Source organism: Canis aureus, chromosome 25 (assembly GCF_053574225.1).
Source record: "Canis aureus isolate CA01 chromosome 25, VMU_Caureus_v.1.0, whole genome shotgun sequence".
In the NCBI taxonomy this organism is placed as follows: Eukaryota; Metazoa; Chordata; class Mammalia; order Carnivora; family Canidae; genus Canis; species Canis aureus.
Window position 1 is genome coordinate 41,372,536 of NC_135635.1, and position 18,691 is coordinate 41,391,226.

The 18,691-nt window shown below is 38.7% G+C and overlaps 1 protein-coding gene across 2 annotated transcripts in view; it reads right to left on the minus strand.

The window, feature by feature from the left end:
* Positions 1-1,575: 1,575 nt before the first annotated feature.
* RAD51AP1 (RAD51 associated protein 1) overlaps positions 1,576-18,691 on the minus strand; it is a 37,813-nt gene continuing 20,697 nt past the window's right edge. For both annotated transcript variants that reach the window (XM_077871399.1, XM_077871398.1), the window contains 3 exons: positions 8,927-9,091; positions 5,171-5,323; positions 1,576-3,032 (listed from right to left, as the gene is read on the minus strand). In XM_077871399.1, the coding sequence (XP_077727525.1) occupies positions 2,893-3,032; positions 5,171-5,323; positions 8,927-9,091 (458 nt within the window). In that variant the 3' untranslated portion in view covers positions 1,576-2,892. The remainder of the gene's footprint in view (positions 3,033-5,170; positions 5,324-8,926; positions 9,092-18,691) is intronic.

Genomic DNA, 18,691 nt, shown 5'->3' on the forward strand with positions numbered 1-18,691 from the left:
GAAAACTAAGAAAAGTTCTAGTTGAATGACAGACAGTAGCCTGACCTGGAGAAATACAGTCTGGTCTATGGAGGAAACAGACGTTCAAAAAAAGGTTTTAGAAAGATCGGGGTTGAGTTGGAGTCTGCAAGGCCAAATATAAATTAGCAATGTAAAGGCCCAGAGCCAGGGGACCACATGGTATCACGAGTGTGGGCACTGTTTGGTGTGGCAAGGGTCAAAAGTATATATAGGCAGCATGAGGCCAGGTTGAAGAAGCAGAGTGGGGACAGCCAGAATTTGAAATTTCTTGTGAACTATACAAGTTAGGGTCTGTGTATGTGGATTTTATGCAGAGGAGTGTTCATGCTCAGATTTTAGAAAAACTTTCTGGCAATACGGTATAAAGGGTAGGCTAGAGTAGGTTAAGAATCAAGGCAAGGATGCCTGTTAGTAATAAGTGATGTTTCAGAGTAAGGGACAGCAAGTGGAACAGCTCTGAGCACTTTATAAAATGGAACAGTTCAGTGACCAGATGTGGAGGATAGAAGTGCCCAGACCCCCCAGTTGATGGTGGTGCCATGTACTAAGAAAATATGGGATGGGAAACACAGAGGGTAGGGAAGATGCTACTGATTTACTGATGACTTATTGCCATCAGATTATCAATAGACCAGGCTCTTGTGTAGAGCAAGATCTGAGCTAAAAGTTCTGACTTGGCAGTCATTGTCATATAGGTGACCAATGGAGCTTGAAGTCACCTAAGCTTAAAAAGGAGGGTGGCGGGGAGGACAAGGGAAAAGAACAGAATCACACAGAATGGGGCACTATGGTGGAAAGAGTAGATGTAGGTGACACAAAAGATTATAAAGCTGCAAAATAATGAAGAGCACGCAGGGATGTGGGGTGAAAATTACAAAAGAATAGTGTCATGTGAACCCAGGAAATAAAATGTATTAAGCAGGGTATGATGAATAGGGTCTATAGGATTAGGTGAGAAAAATGTACACTGGATTTAACAACAGAAAGGTCATAGTGCTTTCTGCAAGGCTAGTTTTAACATAATTTAAGGTAATTTTTAGTATAAGCTACTACCTTTAAGATTTTATGTATGTATGTATGTATGTATTTGAGAGAGAGAGGAGAGATAGCAAAAATGAGCAGGGGGAGGGGCAAAGGGAGAGGGAGAGAATCCCAAGCAGAAGCTCCGCTGGGCACAAGCCTGATGCAAGATCATGACTTGAGCTGAAATCAAGTTGGATGCTTAACCAACTGAGCCACCTAGGCACCCCCAAACTATTACTTTGAATAACACGGAGAAAACAGGTTCATCAGGCTGATGCCAGATGATTAATCAGTGATATCGGTACCTAATACAGGGTAGGCTCTTCATAAATGTTTACTGTTGAACTGCACCATAGAGGGCGCCTTAATATCTTGTAACTGAATACATGTTCTTTTTTTTTTTTTTTTTTTTTTTTTTTTTTTTTTTTTTTTTTTTTTTGAATACATGTTCTAAGAAAGGGATGCGGTGGGGTAGGGAAGGTGGTATTGGACAGTATAAAAATTAACACAAGAAAAAAAACGTACAACAGCAATAACCAAATGCTCACTTTAATCATAATTCTAAATTTTTAATTTTCACATTAATATAGATGTTTCTGTAAAACAAGAAAAACTGAATATTATACACATTTTAATGGTTAACATGATTTTTCTTAAAGATTTTATTTATCCATGTGAGAAAGAGAGAGTGACCTTGATGAGCAGGGGAGGAACAGAGAGGGGAGGGAGAAGGTGGGGAATCTGGAGCCAACTCTGCTCAGCACAGAGCTCAATCCCACACCCCGGAGATCATGACCTGAGCCAAAACCAAGACACAGAGCTACCCAGGCACACCTAATGGTTAACATGATTTGAAGAGTTTTTATTAAAAAGTGATCAGGAGCTAGTTGAAATTCTCATCATAAAATATAAAATATCTATAACTACTTTTATTCATAATAAATTCACATCTAAACTTCCTGAGAAGCTATGTTATGTAATATCATAATAGGGATAACTAAGTGCTTGAAAGCCACCCTCTAAAGCACTGGCTTAACATAAAGTGATTATTTTAAGAAACAGCTCGCCCCTTTATATTTACAACAAAAAGACTAACTTTTTTTGGCAAAATATTCATTTAATCATGAAATACAATCAGAGATAGATGGATGCAACAGTATCAAGGAAAAGAGCATACCAAGACTCTTCCATATTATTGAAGGTTTTTGACAATGACAGCTTCATAAAATGTCATGAAATTCTATTTGCTATACAATAAATATCTACTGAGTAGAAGACATATGCCATATTTTAGCAAACATTTTAACACGTAAAACAATTCTGAATTCTTACTATAAAAAGATTTGGCTAAAATATGAAATATCTTTGCAATAAAACTGACAATGTAACCTAAGTAAGATTTCAGAAATGTCTCCTGGAAAAAATGGGAATGTTTCCTTCTGCCAGATAAACTCTGAACAGTGAAAGTTAAGGTGCCATAAATTAGACAAAGCTAGAAAGCAATATCGTGTTACTAGAAAACAAAACAAAGCTTGAAAACAACAGCATGCAATTTGGACTTCCTCCATGTCAAAGTGACAACCACTTAACGACAGTGACTTATTGAACACAGGAAAAATAGAGTACGTTCTTCAGAAGGAAATGCCATTACAAGATAATTCTTATAAATAATCTTGAAGTCTTGAATAGCTTCAGAGAACATCATCACAAAATAGGTAGTAGCAATTCACAAGACATTCAAGGATTCCTTTATATTATGATACCCTCCTTAAATAGAAACACAAGTCAGATATCAACATACCTGTAAAACTGTGATTCTCTTAATCAAACATTTGTTTACTATCACACTCAGCTACTAGCAGCATTTGGATGCAACGGTTTAACTCGTGCTAATCTGGACAAGCCAAGGCGGAGACTCTGATTTGGAGACTTAATAGACACCCCGGGCAGTGGGCTCTTGCTGCTGCTGCTGCTGCTTCCAGATATCACTGAAAGAAAACATATCACCCAGTGCTGATGATGTTCAAAATCTCTTGACAGACATCAACTTATCAAACAGAAGATGCAAAAATACCACATTACTGAGGCATACCAGTTCTACCAACCTATAAACAAGATTAAAAGAATGAACAGTTTTAAAGAGCAGAAAGAGTACAGTACTGCCTATTTTCATACATGCTCGGAGGCAAGGTAATGACACCAAAACTTGAAGCACAAAAGCTGAAAGAGATAAGTTGGGAGCAAGTAACATAGGTTGTAAAGGCATAAAGAACTACATGCCATTATAATTCCTAAAGCAGCAGAAAAATCTAATGCATTTTTTGAAAATCCTGCAATTTTTACATATATTCCTTGAATCTATTTTTTCAAATGTTAAACAACTGTAACGTCACAAATACTCTATTTATTTATACTAATTCGTTTAAGTGACATCATACAGTATTTGTCCTTCTCTGGGGGTGGGAGTGGATGGGTGACATAGATATGGGGGATATAGGGGTTAAGAATACAAACTTCTAGTTATGAAATAAGTCACGGAGATGAAAAGTCCAGCATAGGGAATAGCGTCAATAATATTGTAACAACATTGTATGGGGACAGATGGTGACTATGCTTATCATGGTGACCACTGAGTAGTGTATGGAATTTTTGAGGTAACAGATGTGCCTGATATTTCACAAGATGAAACAAAGTAATTAAGAGACATTAAGTAATCATGCAGTCTCAGACTACAATCTTTTTTTAATGCTTTTTATTTAATGTTTCAAGTTTTTATTTAAATTCTAGTAAGTAACATAAAATGTAATATTAGTTTCAGGAGTAGAATCTAGTGATTCATCACTTACATACAACACCCAGTGCTCCTCACAAGTGCCCTCCTTAATGCCCATCACTCAGTTACCCCATCCTCCACCCACCTCTGTCCAGCAACCCTCGGTTTGTTCTCTACTGTTAAGAGTCTCTTATGGTTTGCCTTCCTCTCTTTTTTATTTCCCCTATGTTCATCTGTTTTGTTTCTTAAATTTCACATATGGCTGAAATCATATGGTATTTGTCTTTCTCTGACTGACTTGTTTCACTTAGCATAACACCCTCTAGTTCCAACCAAATGGCAAGATTTCATTCTCTTGGATGCTTGAACAATCCACGTGGTCTATACTACATCTTCTTTATCCATTCATCAGCTGATGGACAGCTGGGCTCTCTCAGTAATTTAGCTATTGTTGATAGTGCTGCTACAAACATCAGGGTACAATACAAAAATCCTGACTCCGACTGAAATCTATTAATACATAGTTATCAGGGGGTCACCACTGTGGACCAATCAAGAAATGTCAGTGAAAAGAAGTGAATCAAACCTTAGTAGATCTGGAATGACTTAGAGAAGGAGAGGGGACAAGTGAGGAAAGACTAGAGGAAACTGAAGACAGAGTCTCTGACAGAAGAAGACATACATTGTGTCTAAGGAAGAAAAACTGTATCAATTTCCCTGGACTAGAGGGTCCATGAGGTTGGGTGAGAGGAAGTGGATACAGAACTAGTGTGAAGCCAGAGGCTGTTTGGGCATGAAATGAACAGGGCTAGGACTAGGATTTTGGTAATGTTAAAAAAGAGTGAAGGTCAGAGAATTCTTATAGGATCAGTGAGACTTGGCTGTGGAGCAAAAAACCAGAGAAAAGTCAAGCCTGCTAGGGCATTTGTTAAATGCTGGAAATCCCATGTACAGCTCCTGAGGCATCAGTCAGACTGTGCCCAGCGGGTCTCAAGAAAACAGATTTGTTGCCAAAAATAAATATCAGGAATGTTAAATGTTAACACTCTTTGACACTGTAATTCCACTACTAGGAATTTGTCCTAAGAAAGTAATCAAGGATGTGCCCACAGATTTCTAAAATAAGGACCTTTGTGCTTATTGCAACCTTATTTATGACATTAAGAAAATAAACAATCTAGATGCTCAGTACAAGGGAATGACAAATGATGAATAAATGCAGCAACTAAAAACCTTGGTTTTTTTTTTTTTTTTTTTAAACCTTGGTTTTGAAGACTATGCAATGATACGGTAAAAAAATCTGCTAGTGATAATTGTTCAAGTCCCTGCCTTTGATCAATAAACATACCATACCTGGTGGGACCCACTTAGGTTTTCTGCTTTCAGCTGAAGGGCTGCGTATTTGTGGTGGTTTCCTAGTGACCTCTGAAGAAAGAGAAACTTTTTTTGGTGAAGGCTGCGACTCTGACTTCATGGCAGCTGGAAGAGAGTCTCCTGAAGTCACTTCTTTAAAAAAAAAAAAGAGAGAGAGAGAGAGAGGAAGAGTAATGAGCACTAGGTGTTATATACAACTGATGAATCACTGAACTCTACCTCTGAAACTAAATTGAGTTTAAATAAAATAAAAATTTAAAAATATATACATAGAAAAAGTTTTTTATAGCAGAAGATTAAGTCTAGCATGTAGGTGTAAAAAGCATAAAATTACATAATCTTATAAAAATTAAAAAGGCAATATCATAAATTTGGAAAACTCTTATTATACACAAACATTTATTGAGAGCCCAAGAATAGCCCTCTTTTTTTTTTTAATTTTTATTTATTTATGATAGTCACACAGAGAGAGAGAGAGAGGCAGAGACATAGGCAGAGGGAGAAGCAGGCTCCATGCACCGGGAGCCCGATGTGGGATTCGATCCCGGGTCTCCAGGATCGCGCCCTGGGCCAAAGGCAGGCGCTAAACCGCTGCACCACCCGGGGATCCCCGAATAGCCCTCTTTTATGAGCATTTATAGGCTAGGCAGTGTGGTAAGCATACCACATACACTACCATTAACCCTTAGAGCGATTTGGATACAGATATTCCTATCCCCACTATTAGATAATGAACTAGAGAGGCTAAGCAATCTGCCTGTAGTCTCACAGCTGATAAATACCTGAGCCGGGATTAGGAACCAAGTCTAACTATAAAAGTTATAAGTCTATACCTATAGCCATGACATAACAGCGTCTCATCAGTATGTGTCAGTGAGACAATATATTAGGCTCTAGTGTTGCAAAGAGTATAACTCATGGATCTCATTGCCAAGGAACTTAGACTAGTAGAGTTCAGTCACCAGACTCTAGTAAAAAGGAGGAAAAGAGCAAAAAGATGTGTATAATGCAGTGTGATAAGAGATAAGACAGACTCTGTAGGTATGCACAGTAGGAGGAAATCTGTGTATATATCTGCATAGGTCTACAAAGTCATAGAGAAGTTGTTTGAGGATAGTTTGAGCCAAATCAAGGCTGAAGAGTAAAGATGTGTTAGAGGGAAGTTTTCCAGGCAGGAGTACAACATATAAAGCTGGGGAATGCAGCAGGTTCCAGCACCAGAGTTACTGGCTCAGTATGGATGGGGCAGAATGGGAAGCACAAGAAAGGTGAGACACAAGATGCACATCACTGAGGTAGAGTTTTGCATACCAGTGAAGGAGTCAGGCGAGCCACATATTCATTTTTCTCACTTGTGTATTGAATACATCTTTCTGATGGTACCATAAGGCAAGCAGATCATTAGAAGGCACTTATGGTAATCTAGGGGAAAGGTGATAAGGGCCTGAACCAAGAGTGAGTGGAGGAAAGAACAGATTGGAGATCTTTTAGGAATTAGACTGGGGGGAGGCAAGGAGATAGAGACAAAGAAATAATCATGACTTCCAAATTCCTGTCACAAGCACGCTGTTTGATGGTGTCATTTACCCAGAGAATGAACACAAGAATGGAACTAGGTTTTGGTGTTCTGGAAGGATGTATTGGAAATGAAGGGTAGAGGAGAGGTGGAAGATAAATTCACTTTTAGGCAATGATTATTGTGACATACTTTAAAAATATCTAAATGCATACGAATATGAAAATTTTCACTATATACTCCTCTTAATGTTAACATCTATACTCTCTAGATCAGCACTGTCCAACAGAAGCTTTTCTGCTATGATAGAAATTTTGTGCTGTCCATGTGATAGCCACTAGCCACGTTATTAAGCACTTGAAATGTGATCAGCAAAACCACAGAACTGACTTTCAAAGTTTCTTTAACTTTAATTAAATCTAATATAGCTGCATGTGGCCAGCTATATTGGACATACTGGACAGCACAACTTTCAAAATTCTCGAAAAACTGTAATATGTGCCTGATGAAAAACTCTCCAAAGGTTTCCCAATACTTTATTAGTGGGTCTAGAGTTTTTCTAACTCTTAATGCCATTATTTAGCAGTTAAATTTTACTTCTAATGCTAATACTAAATTTCCTTAGGAAGTAACTTGCTCCAAGGTATATAGAAGACTTAAAATGATAAATTCCAACATGGAAACTGACATTTTTTTCTGAGTTTTTAGTGTGTCTTGGTGAGGAAGCAAACAAACATACATCCAAAAAAAATAAAATAAAATAAAACATATTCATACTATTAATGACTTTTTCATATCAGTTTGTGGTAGGCAGAAGAATGGTTACAAAGACATTTAAATTCTACTTCCTAGGATATGTGCATGTCACCTTACATAGCAGAGGGACTTAGCAGATGTCACTGAGCTAAGGATCTGGACAGTATGTTGAATTATCTGGATGGTCCAATGTATTCACAATGATCGTTGTAAGTCAAAGTGAGAAGCAGGAGAAAAAGAAAGAGAGAGAGAGAGAGAATCAGTGACATGATGTGAGATAGTCCATGCCTTTGCTGATTTGAAGGTGGAAGTGGATCACTAGTCAAAGAACACAGGTGGCCTCTAGATGCTACATCAGGCAGGAAAAGGAGGATTTCCCCAGAGCCTCCACAAAGGAATACAGTCCTACTAGTAGGTTGATTTTAGTGCAGTGAGAACCACTTTGAACTTGTAGCCTACAGAATAATAAGATAATAAATTTGTGGTTTTAAACTACTACATTTGTGGTAATTTGTTACAGCAGCAATCAGAAACTAATACACAGTTTATCTCTAAAACCCTTTGCACCTAAAATCTAATTTCTGAAAATCAGATGAATTTGTCAATTTAAAAAGACACTAATTAAAAACCTCATTAATTTAGAATACAGTGGAGGGAGGAATATGACTCAGCATTTAGTTGTCACATTTCTCAGTAAGTACTCAGCACCATGTTATTTAAGGTAACAGTAGCTCCTACCACAAATAAATGGAGTCTGAATAATGGAAATTTTAGTTTCAAACAACTAAGACATAAAAATATATATCAATAAAAAAATATATATATATCAATAAGGAAAGAAAAATCAGGATAATGTAAGTTATATTTTATAATCATCTATCATATATTAGGAAATCAAGAATATTCTGCCTTCTTTTACATAACAAAGAGGTATTCCATGCTCAAGTTGTCACAAATTCCAAAAAAGCCCTAAATGTGTGGCAGAAGGGTTCTCAAATCAAAGACTAACTCAAACATGAAAATAAGAAATGAGAATAATGCAAACTTCCCTGTTCATTGCCTGGAAAATATGTGGTCCAGTGGCTGGAGCTTGGACTCTAAATGTACAAACCTGGGTACAAATTCCAGGTCCTCACATAATTAGTGGTAAGGATTCTAAAAAATTATTTAACCTGAGCCTCAGTTTTCCCACTGTAAGATGCAGGTGATCATAGCTGTCTCAGAGTGTGGCTGTCAGTGCTACAGGAGGGTGATTCTAGTAAGAGCTACGCAGGCAGTGAGACTCAGAAATCTTGTCTGCTTTTCTCACTTCCCCATCACTCCCTTCCTTCTTTGTATCTTAACTAGAAATGAACATGAACACTGGCAAAACATTAACAAATACAAAGGCAGAGATGAAGAAAAACATTAAATAAACCAAATACATTTCCTTTATAAAATCAAGTGTTTTGGACTAAGCTTACCCCAAGTGTCACATTTGGATTTAGGTTTCTTCTCCTTCTTTTCAGCTGGGGATTTTACCTTTACTTCTTTCTTTTTCATTTCTTTCACTTTATTTCTTCCCATAGTGAAGTCTTCGTCATCGCCTTCACTCTCACTAAAGTCGGAGTCATCCTCAGACTCTTCACCTAAAACAGAGGACTCCATACTTGATCTTTGCTCTAAACAGTGAGATTCCCATGTATACCTGAAATGAATATAACATTGTCTGCCAATTTACTTCAATTTTAAAACAAAGTGAGGTTTCTACTGCCTCGACTTTACAGCCTTTGCCCTAGATTCTCTTACAGCTTGTGCTGAGCCATGCCACCGCGGGACTGAGAGTGTGGTTGCCTGGTTGTGAATTGTGGCCCCTCTGTTTCTACTTTGTGTAACCACAGATGGGCCACTCACGTCACTGGGCTTAACTTTCCTACGTATAAAATGAGGATCATCACAAAACCTGACTCAGAGGGTTTTTGTGTAGATTAAATCAGTTAATATAGATAAAATGTTTAGAATAACATCTGGCAAGAGCAAGCAAAACAGAATGTTTGCTCTTACTATTATCATCATAATTTCCCATTTTTACTTCCAGTTTTTCCATTATAATTCAGTAACTTTTAAGAAGGATGGGGGGGGTATAATATTAGCAACTCCTTCAAAACAAGGACCTTGATGGTAATAATAACAGTATACCTTCTCTTCATCACATAAATTTCAACAGTCTAGAATAGAAACCCACTGGGAATTGAGAAGAGACTAGCCATACCACATCTTAACTGATAATCCTATACATGATTTCATGTGGGACACACCTCTCATTTCCCACAGGCTCTTCTCTGTATTGCATGGAATGATACAAGCCAGTCAGGTGATATGTTTAAGTAGCTACAGCTGCTCTGGAAATCAACATTTTTCACAGAGCTGGGACAAATAATCCTACAATTTATAAAGAACTGGAAAAAAAAATCACAAACAGCCAAAGAAATGTTGAAAAAGAAAACCAAAGCTGGTGGCATCACAATCTCAAACTTCAAGCTCTATTACAAAGCTGTAATCAAGACAGCATGGAACTGGCACAAAAACACACAGATCAATAATGGAACAGAATAGACAGCCCAGAAATAGACCCTCAACTCTATGGTCAACTAATCTTCGACAAAGCAGGAAAGAATATCCAATGGAAAAAAAGACAGTCTCTTCAATAAATGGTGCTGGGAAAATTGGACAGCTATATGCAGAAGAATGAAACTGGACCATTTTCTAACACCATACACAAAAATAAATTCAAAATGGATGAAAAACCTAAATGTGAGACAGGAATCCATCAAAATTCTATAAGAGAACACAGGCAGCTACCTCTTTGACTTTGGCCATAGCAAGTTCTTGCTAGGAATATCTTCAAAGGCAAGGGAAACAAAAGCAAAAATGAACTATTGGGACTTCATCAACATAAAAAGCTTTTGCACAGCAAAAGAAACAGTCAACAAAACCAAAAGACAACCAATGTAATGGGAGAAGATATTTGCAAATGTCTTATCACACAAAGGGCCAGTATCCAAGATCTACAAAGAACTTATTAAACTCAACACCCAAAACCCAAATAATCCAGTCAAGAAATGGGCAGAAGACATAAACATACATTTCTCCAAAGAAGGCCTATACATGGCCAACAGACACATGAGAAAATCTTCCACATCACTCAGCATCAGGGAAATACAAATCAAAATCACAATGAGATATTACCTCACACCAGTCAGAATGACTAAAATTAACAAGTCAGGAAACAACAAATGCGGTTTGTGGTGAAGTTAGTGAAGATGTGGAGAAAGGGGAACCCTCTTACACTGTTGGTGGGAATGCAAGCTAGTACAGCTACTCTGGAAACAGTATGAGGGTTCCTCAAAAAGTTGAAAATAGAGCCACCTTATGACCCAGCAATTGTACTACTAGGTATTAATCCAAAGGATACAAACATATCAATCTGGAAGGGTACCTGTGTCCCAGTGTTTATAGGAGCAGTGTCCACACTAGCCAAAATGTGGAAAGAGTCCAGATGTCCATTGACAGATGAATGGATAAAGAAGATGTGGTTTATATATGTACAGTGGAATATTACTCAGCCATCAAAAATGAAATCTTACCATTTGCAACGATGTGAATGGAACTAGAGGGTATTGTGCTAGAGAAATAAGTCAATCAGAGAAAGACAATTATGATATGATTTCACTTATATGTTGATTTCAAGAAAGAAAACAGAGGATCATAGGGGAAGGGAGGGAAAAATATGCCCACCATATAATATCTATTTATCTGTAGGAAAGAATAAATTTTATGTAAAAATATACATAAACATTTTCAAGCATATGCAATAGACAATAATAATAGACAATAAACCACCACTCAGACTCAATATTCATCAATACTTCTCTACATTTGTTTTATCTCTCAGAGCAATATCCCCTCCCTTTTCCCATCAATGCCTTTACCTTGTTGAAGTAACCAAGTCAGTTGTCCTACAGAACTTCCAGCATTCTGGATTTATCTGTTTTATTTCTCATCGGTGTCATTTAGCTTATTCCGTGAGCTGAAATCTTCTCAAGACTTAATTAGAATCAGGCTCACCTTATTATTTTTTGTAAGAATATACTTCATAAGTGATGCTCTGTACTTCATATTGTATCAGATCAGAAAGCACATAACATATGGTTGTCCTACTCTTAGCTGGCTCACTTGACACTAGTCCAAACTCTTATTGTGAAGGTCCTCATCAGCCTTCCATTGATGGTCTTTGCCTAAAGCAACAACATTATGATCGTCAAATTGTGATTTCCTTGTTCAATCTGTCTTTCCACACAAAAAACTTAAAAACAGATGAGAGCAATCAACCCACGTATTCACATTATGATTATTGGGTTATATAGAATTAGCCACATGATACCAGCAGACCACATAAAGGCTAATATAAATAGTACTTTGTAAAATCAAATAACTATTTCTGGAGTTCCAAAAGGATCTGGTTCAGGGAGAGCAAGTAGTGGAGTTTCTCCAAAGTTTAAAAATGGAGACTCTAGGAGGACAAAACTTCCTAATGTATCCAACAGTTTTGATAGTGTATGTGTTTTGTTCTTGGCTTGAGAAGATAAGTGGTTGGAGCTGGCTAAACCCTATTTATCAAATTTTTCTAAAGATGGGGCCCAAATGATCATTATCAGTCTACAAAGAAAGTAGTTTAAGTAATTTGGAGATAGGAAGCTGGAGCTCCCAGAATCCCAAGTCATTAGCATACCATATTGGCAAATATGGAAGGCCCCAACAATGGGGTTATAGTTTCTGTGAATGTTTGGATGTCCTTAAGAAAAGTCTTATGTCCTCTCCAATCTTCAATTTCTTTCCCTACTAAAGGTCACAAATGATCCTTTTTCTTCTCATCTAGGGTGAGTCACTATAGGGGAAAAATTCTGACATGTCACCTAAAGCAGAGCATCTTGCTCCAAAATAATTTCAGGTTGTCTGAAATGATACCAGTTACACATTCAAGTGCAATAAACAACCACCTCTGATGGGGCAGGAGAATTGTCAGTTACTGCTCACGTAGGATGAAAGAAAAATAAACCAAGTACTGCTCCTTAAAGTATACTACACATGGAGAGGAACAGTTTTATCTTTCAATTTAAAGGTAAAGCAGGCTTGGCTGCAATAGCTTAAGGAAGCTATTAGCCAGAACATAGTATAAGGCTTTTGGATTCTTGGGTAAGGGACAGAAAAAGTTAGACAAGGAGAAAATGTTTAAAATTTAGTTTGCATATCCACGGCATAGGATAGGGAGGGCAGTCATCACCACAGCAAAGCTCCCTCTAACAGAAGGACTGCTTTTCAAGGTGGACCACATGACATTTCATAGGAAGAACAGCCATACTTGCAGTTTGGTGGAAACTATAATAATGTAACAAGGTTTGAAAAAAAAAAAAAAAAACCAACTCTCAAAGAGCTGGAGAAGTAGCAGTCATTTTAGTCCATAAAGATGCTAGATAGGGGATACTTCTTAGAACCTAAGAATTTATACTACTACATAAACAATTAGCATTATTTTCTCCCAATGTCCTAACTAGTCTCATATCCGAGGATTCAGACATTCCATTTATTGACAAATCATTTTTACCACATACTGTCCTAGTTAAAATCATAACAACCAGGCAGCCCGGGTGGTTCAGTGGTTTAGCGCTGCCTTGGGCCCAGGGCCTGATCCTGGAGACCCGGTCTTGAGTCCCACGTCGGGCTCCCTGTGTGGAGCCTGCTTCTCCCTCTGCCTGCATCTCTGTCTCTCTCTCTCTCTCTCTGTCTCTCATAAATAAATAAATTTAAAAAAAAATGATAACCCTATTATTAGAATTCACGATAATATCACCATTTGACAGCAACATTTCTCCCCAAACAACTAACATGTCTTGAAAGAAGTGAGAGTAACTTTCAGTTGGAACTATTTTTTGCCATCCTCATACCCAGCATAACCTCAGAAGCACTCAGATTTTAATGAATGTTTTCTTTCCTATTTTTGGTGTTTTCTATATCCTAAATCACCATTCAACTATACAGAACTTGAAATTCAATCTATTCTTCTCTCAGAACTGGAGCCAAGCTAATTCCTTTTTCAAAATGATTTTTAAAATTTTAATTGTGGTAAAAAAAAAACAAAAACAAAAACACTAACATAAAATTTACTATATTATTTCTTTTTAAGTGTAGAGTTCAGAGTGTTGAATATATTCACACTGTTGTACAACAGGTCTCCGGAACTTTTCTATCTTGCAAAACCAAAACTGTACCCAATAAACAACTCCTATTCTTGCCTCTCCCCAGTTTCTGCTCACCACCGTCCTACTTTGGTTTTTGAATTGGACTATTTTAGACACATCTTCTAAGTGGAATCACACAGTATTCATCTTTTGTGACTGGCTAATTTCACTTAGCATAAAGTCCTTAAGGTCCATGCAACTTGTAGCACATGACAGGATTTCCTTGCTTTTTAAGGCTGAATATTTCACTGTATGTGTAGATCACATGGTGTTTATCCATTAATCCGCTGATGGGCATTTGGGTTGCTTCCACCTCTTGGCTATTGTGAAGAATGCTGCTATAAATATGGATGTGCAAATATCTGAGATCCTGCTTTCAATTCTTTTGGATATGTACCCAGAAGTGGGATGGCTAGATCATATACTTCTATTTTTTAATTTTTTGACGAAATGCTGTCCTATTTTCCACAGCAGAAATTCCACAACCAGAGCACAAGGGTTCTAATTTCTCTACATCCTCAACAACACTTGTTATTTTCTGGGTTTTGACATCCTAATGGGTGTAAGATGACAGCTCACTGATTTTGACTTGTAGTTCCCTAATGAAACTGATATGTTTTTTGGTCATTTGTGTATTACCTTTAGAGATTTTAACAATTTACTTTTAAAGGCACAAAGGCAACTTTAAAACCACTATCCAGGCAAGATGGCAGAAGAGTAGGGTCCCCAAGTCACCTGCCCCCACCAACTTAGATAACTTTCAAATCATCCTGAAAACCTACAAATTTGGCCTGAGATTTAAAGAGAGAACAGCTGGAATGTTACAGTGAGAAGATTTCGGGTTTCTATCAAGGTAGGAAGATAGAAAAATAAATAAATAAACAAACAAATAAATAAATAAATAAATAGGCATCGAGTGGGGGAGAGGCCCCTGCGAGGAGCCAGGCTAAGGCCTGGCAGCAAGAGCCTCTGGGACAGGAAAGCCCAGTCCCAGAGAAGCAGGAACTTTAACAAACTTCCCAGATGAAAGGCACTCCCAGGGAACTTGGGCAGGACCCAGGAGAGGCAGTGGAGCCTCCAGGTTCCCTGGGTCACTAACAGAGGAACTGCGCCCCGGGGAGAGCACGCCACACACCACAGGCCAAGCTCCCTAAAAAGGCTAGAGCGCATGCCTGGCGGGGCCCTGGGAGCAGCTCAGGCTGCGGCTCCACATGGAGGGGGCTGTGCGGACCCAGGAGTGCAATTCTAGCAGCGCAGACTCCAGAGCCCAAGGCGCCGGAGGACACAGCCCAGGACCCGGTGCTCCCCTTGGGACAGGCAGAGGCCTGGGAACACAGGACAGCGAGGATGCTCCTGCTACCAGGCGCCCAGGAGCTGTGCAGGTCAGCACCCCCTTCTCCCCCCCCCCCCCCCCAGGGAGCATCCAGGCCAGGGCAGACTGGGAGACTGCGGTAGTTACTGCTGGAGCTGACTCTAGGGCTGGAGAGCTGGCTGCCGCCACTGTTGTTGTTCCACCTGGTGTTACCCTGTGCCTGGGACTGAGCAGGGCCGCAAGGGAGCAGGGGCCTCACAGGATAAACAGCTCCCACTGAGCTATGCACCTGGCAGTGGCGGGGCAGTTCCCACAGGTACACACACCTGAGAATCAACACAGCAGGCTCCTCCCCCAGAACCAGCTGGAAGGGCAGCCAAAGAGCAAGTTCTTAACCAAGCAGCGCTGGAAAGCTACAGGGGGAGTTGAGGGACTTACAGTATATAGAATCAGAAGATACTCCACCTTGGTTTTTTTGTTCCCCCCCCCCCCACTTTTTCCCTCCTATTTCCTTCCTTTTTTCAGTACAACTTGTTTTTAGCCACTCTGCACTGAGCAAAATGACTACAAGGAAGAACTCACCACAAAAGAAAGAATCAGAAACAGGACTCTCTACCAGAGTTACAGAATATGGATTACAATTCGATGTCAGAAAGCCAATTCAGAAGCACAATTATAAAGCTACTGGTGGCTCTGGAAAAAAAGCATAAAGGAATCAAGAGACTTCATGACTGCAGAATTTAGATCTAATCAGGCCAAAATTAAAAATCATTTAAATGGGATGCAATCCAAACTGGAGGTCCTAACAACGAGGGTTAATGAGGTAGAAGAAAGAGTAAGTGACATAGAAGACAAGTTGATGGCAAGGAAGGAAGCTGAGGAAAAAAGAGAAAAACAATTAAAAGATCATGAGGAAAGGTTAAGGGAAATAAATGACAGCCTCAGAAGGAAAAATCTACATTTAACTGGGGTTCCAGAGGCCGCCAAAAAGGACAGGGAACCAGAAAGTGTATTTGAAAAAATCATAGCTGAGAACTTCCCTAACCTGGGGAAGGAAACAGGCATTCAGATCCAGGAGATAGAGAGATTCCCCCCCTCTAATATTAATAAACACCATTCAATACCCCAACATTTAATAGTGAAACTTACATATTCCAAAGATAAAGAGAAGATCCTTAAAGCAGCAAGGGACAAGAAATCCCTAACTTTTATGGGGAGAAGTATTAGATTAATAGCAGACCTCTCCACAGAGACCTGGCAGGCCAGAAAGGGCTGGCATGGTAAATTCAGGGTCCTAAATGAGAAGAACAAGCAGTCAAGAATACTCTATCCAGCAAGGCTCTCATTCAGAATAGAAGGAGAGATAAAGAGCTTCCAAGATAGGCAGAGACTGAAAGAATATGTGACCACCAAAGCAGCTCTGCAAGAAATATTAAGAGGGACTCTGTAAAAGAAAGAGGAAGTCCAAAGAAACAATCCACAAAAACAGGGACTGAATAGGTATCATGATGACACTAAATTCATATCTTTCAATAGTAACTCTGAACGAGAATGGGCTTAATGATCCCATCAAAAGATGCAGGGTTTCAGACTGAATAAAAAAGCAAGACTCCTCTATTTGCTATCTACAAGAGACTCATTTTAGACCTAAGGACATCTCCAGCCTGAAAATGAAAGGCTGGAGAACCATTTACTATTCAAATGGTCCTCAAAAGAAAACTGGGGTAGCAATCCTCATATCAGATAAATTCAAGTTTATCCCAAAGACTGTAGTAAGAGACGAAGACGGACACTATATCATACTGAAAGGATCTATCCAACAAGAGGACCTACCAATCATGAATATTTATGCCCCGAATGTGGGAGCTGCCAAGTATATCAATCAATTAATAACCAAAGTTCAGACATACTTAGATAATAATAAACTAATACTGGGAGACTTGAACACAGCACTTTCTGTAATTGACAGATATTCGAAGCACAACCTCTCCGAAGAAACAAGAAATTATACTCTAGACAAAATGGATTTCACACATATCTACAGAACTTTACATCCAAACGCAACTGAATACACAATCTTCTCAAGTGCACATTGAACTTTCTCCAGAATAGACCACATACTGGGTCACAAATCAGGTCTTAACTGATACCAAAAGATTGGGATTGTGCCCTGCATATTTTCAGACCATAATACTTTGAAGCTAGAACTAAATCACAAGAAGTGCGAAAGAAATTCAAACACATGGAGGTTAAAGACCATCCTGCTAAAAGATGAAAAAGGGTCAATCAAGAAATTCAAGAAGAATTAAAAAGATTCATGGAAACTAATGAGAATGAAGATACAACCATTCAAAATCTTTCAGATACAGCAAAAGCAGTCCTGAGAGGGAAATACATCGCAATACAAGCATCCCTCAAAAAACTGGAGAGAACTCAAATACAAAAGCTAACCTTGCACCTAAAGGAGCTGGAGAAAAGACAGCAAATAGATCCTACACCCAGCAGAAGAACAGAGTTAATATTCAATAAATAAATAAATAAATAAAGATTCGAGCAGAACTCAATGAAATAGAGACCAGAAGAACTGTGAAACAACAGATCAACAAAACCAGGAGTTGGTTCTTTGAAAGAATTAATAAGAAAGACAAACAATTAGCAGGCCCTATAAAAACACAAGAGAAAAGACCCAAATTAATAAAATCACGAATGAAAAAAGAGAGATCACCACCAAAACCAAGGAAATACAAACAATTTTTAAAACTTATTATGAGCAGGTATACGCCAATAAATTAGGCAATCTAGAAGAAATGGATGCATTGCTGGAAAACCACATGTTACCAAAACTGGAACAGGAAGAAATACAAAACCTAAACAGACCAATAACCAGAGAGGAAATTGAAGCAGTCATCAAAAACTTCCCAAGAGGGGATCCCTGGGTGGCTCAGCAGTTTAGCGCCTGCCTTTGGCCCAGGGTGCATTCCTGGAGTCCCAGAATCGAGTCCCGCATCGGGCTCCCAGCATGGAGCCTGCTTCTCCCTCTGCCTGTGTGTCTGCCTCTCCTGCCTCTCTTTCTCTCTGTGTGTCTATCATGAATAAATAAATAAAATCTTAAAAAAAAAAAACTTCCTAAGACACAAAAGTCCAGGGCCAGATGGCTTCCCAGGGGAATTCTATCAAGTGTTTAAAGAAGAAACAATATCTATTCTACTAAAGCTGTTTCAAAAGACTAGAAAGAGATGGAGTACTTCCAAACTTGTTCTATGAGGCCAGCATCACCTTAATTCTAAAACCAGACAAAGATCCCACCAAAAAGGAGAATTATAGACCAATATCCCTGAAGAACACAGATGCAAAAATTCTCAACAAGATACTAGCCAATAGGATCCAACAATACATTAAGAAAATTATTCACCATGACCAAGTGGGATTTACCCTCGAGATGCAAGGTTGGTTCAACACTTGTAAAGCAATCAATGCGATAGATCATAGCAACAAGAGAAAAAACAAGAACCATATGATCCTCTCAATAGATGCAGAGAAAGCACTTGGCAAAAAACAGCATCCATTCCTGATCAAAACTCTTCAGAGTTAGGGGTAGAGGGAACATTCCTCAGCATCTTACAAGCCATCTACGAAAA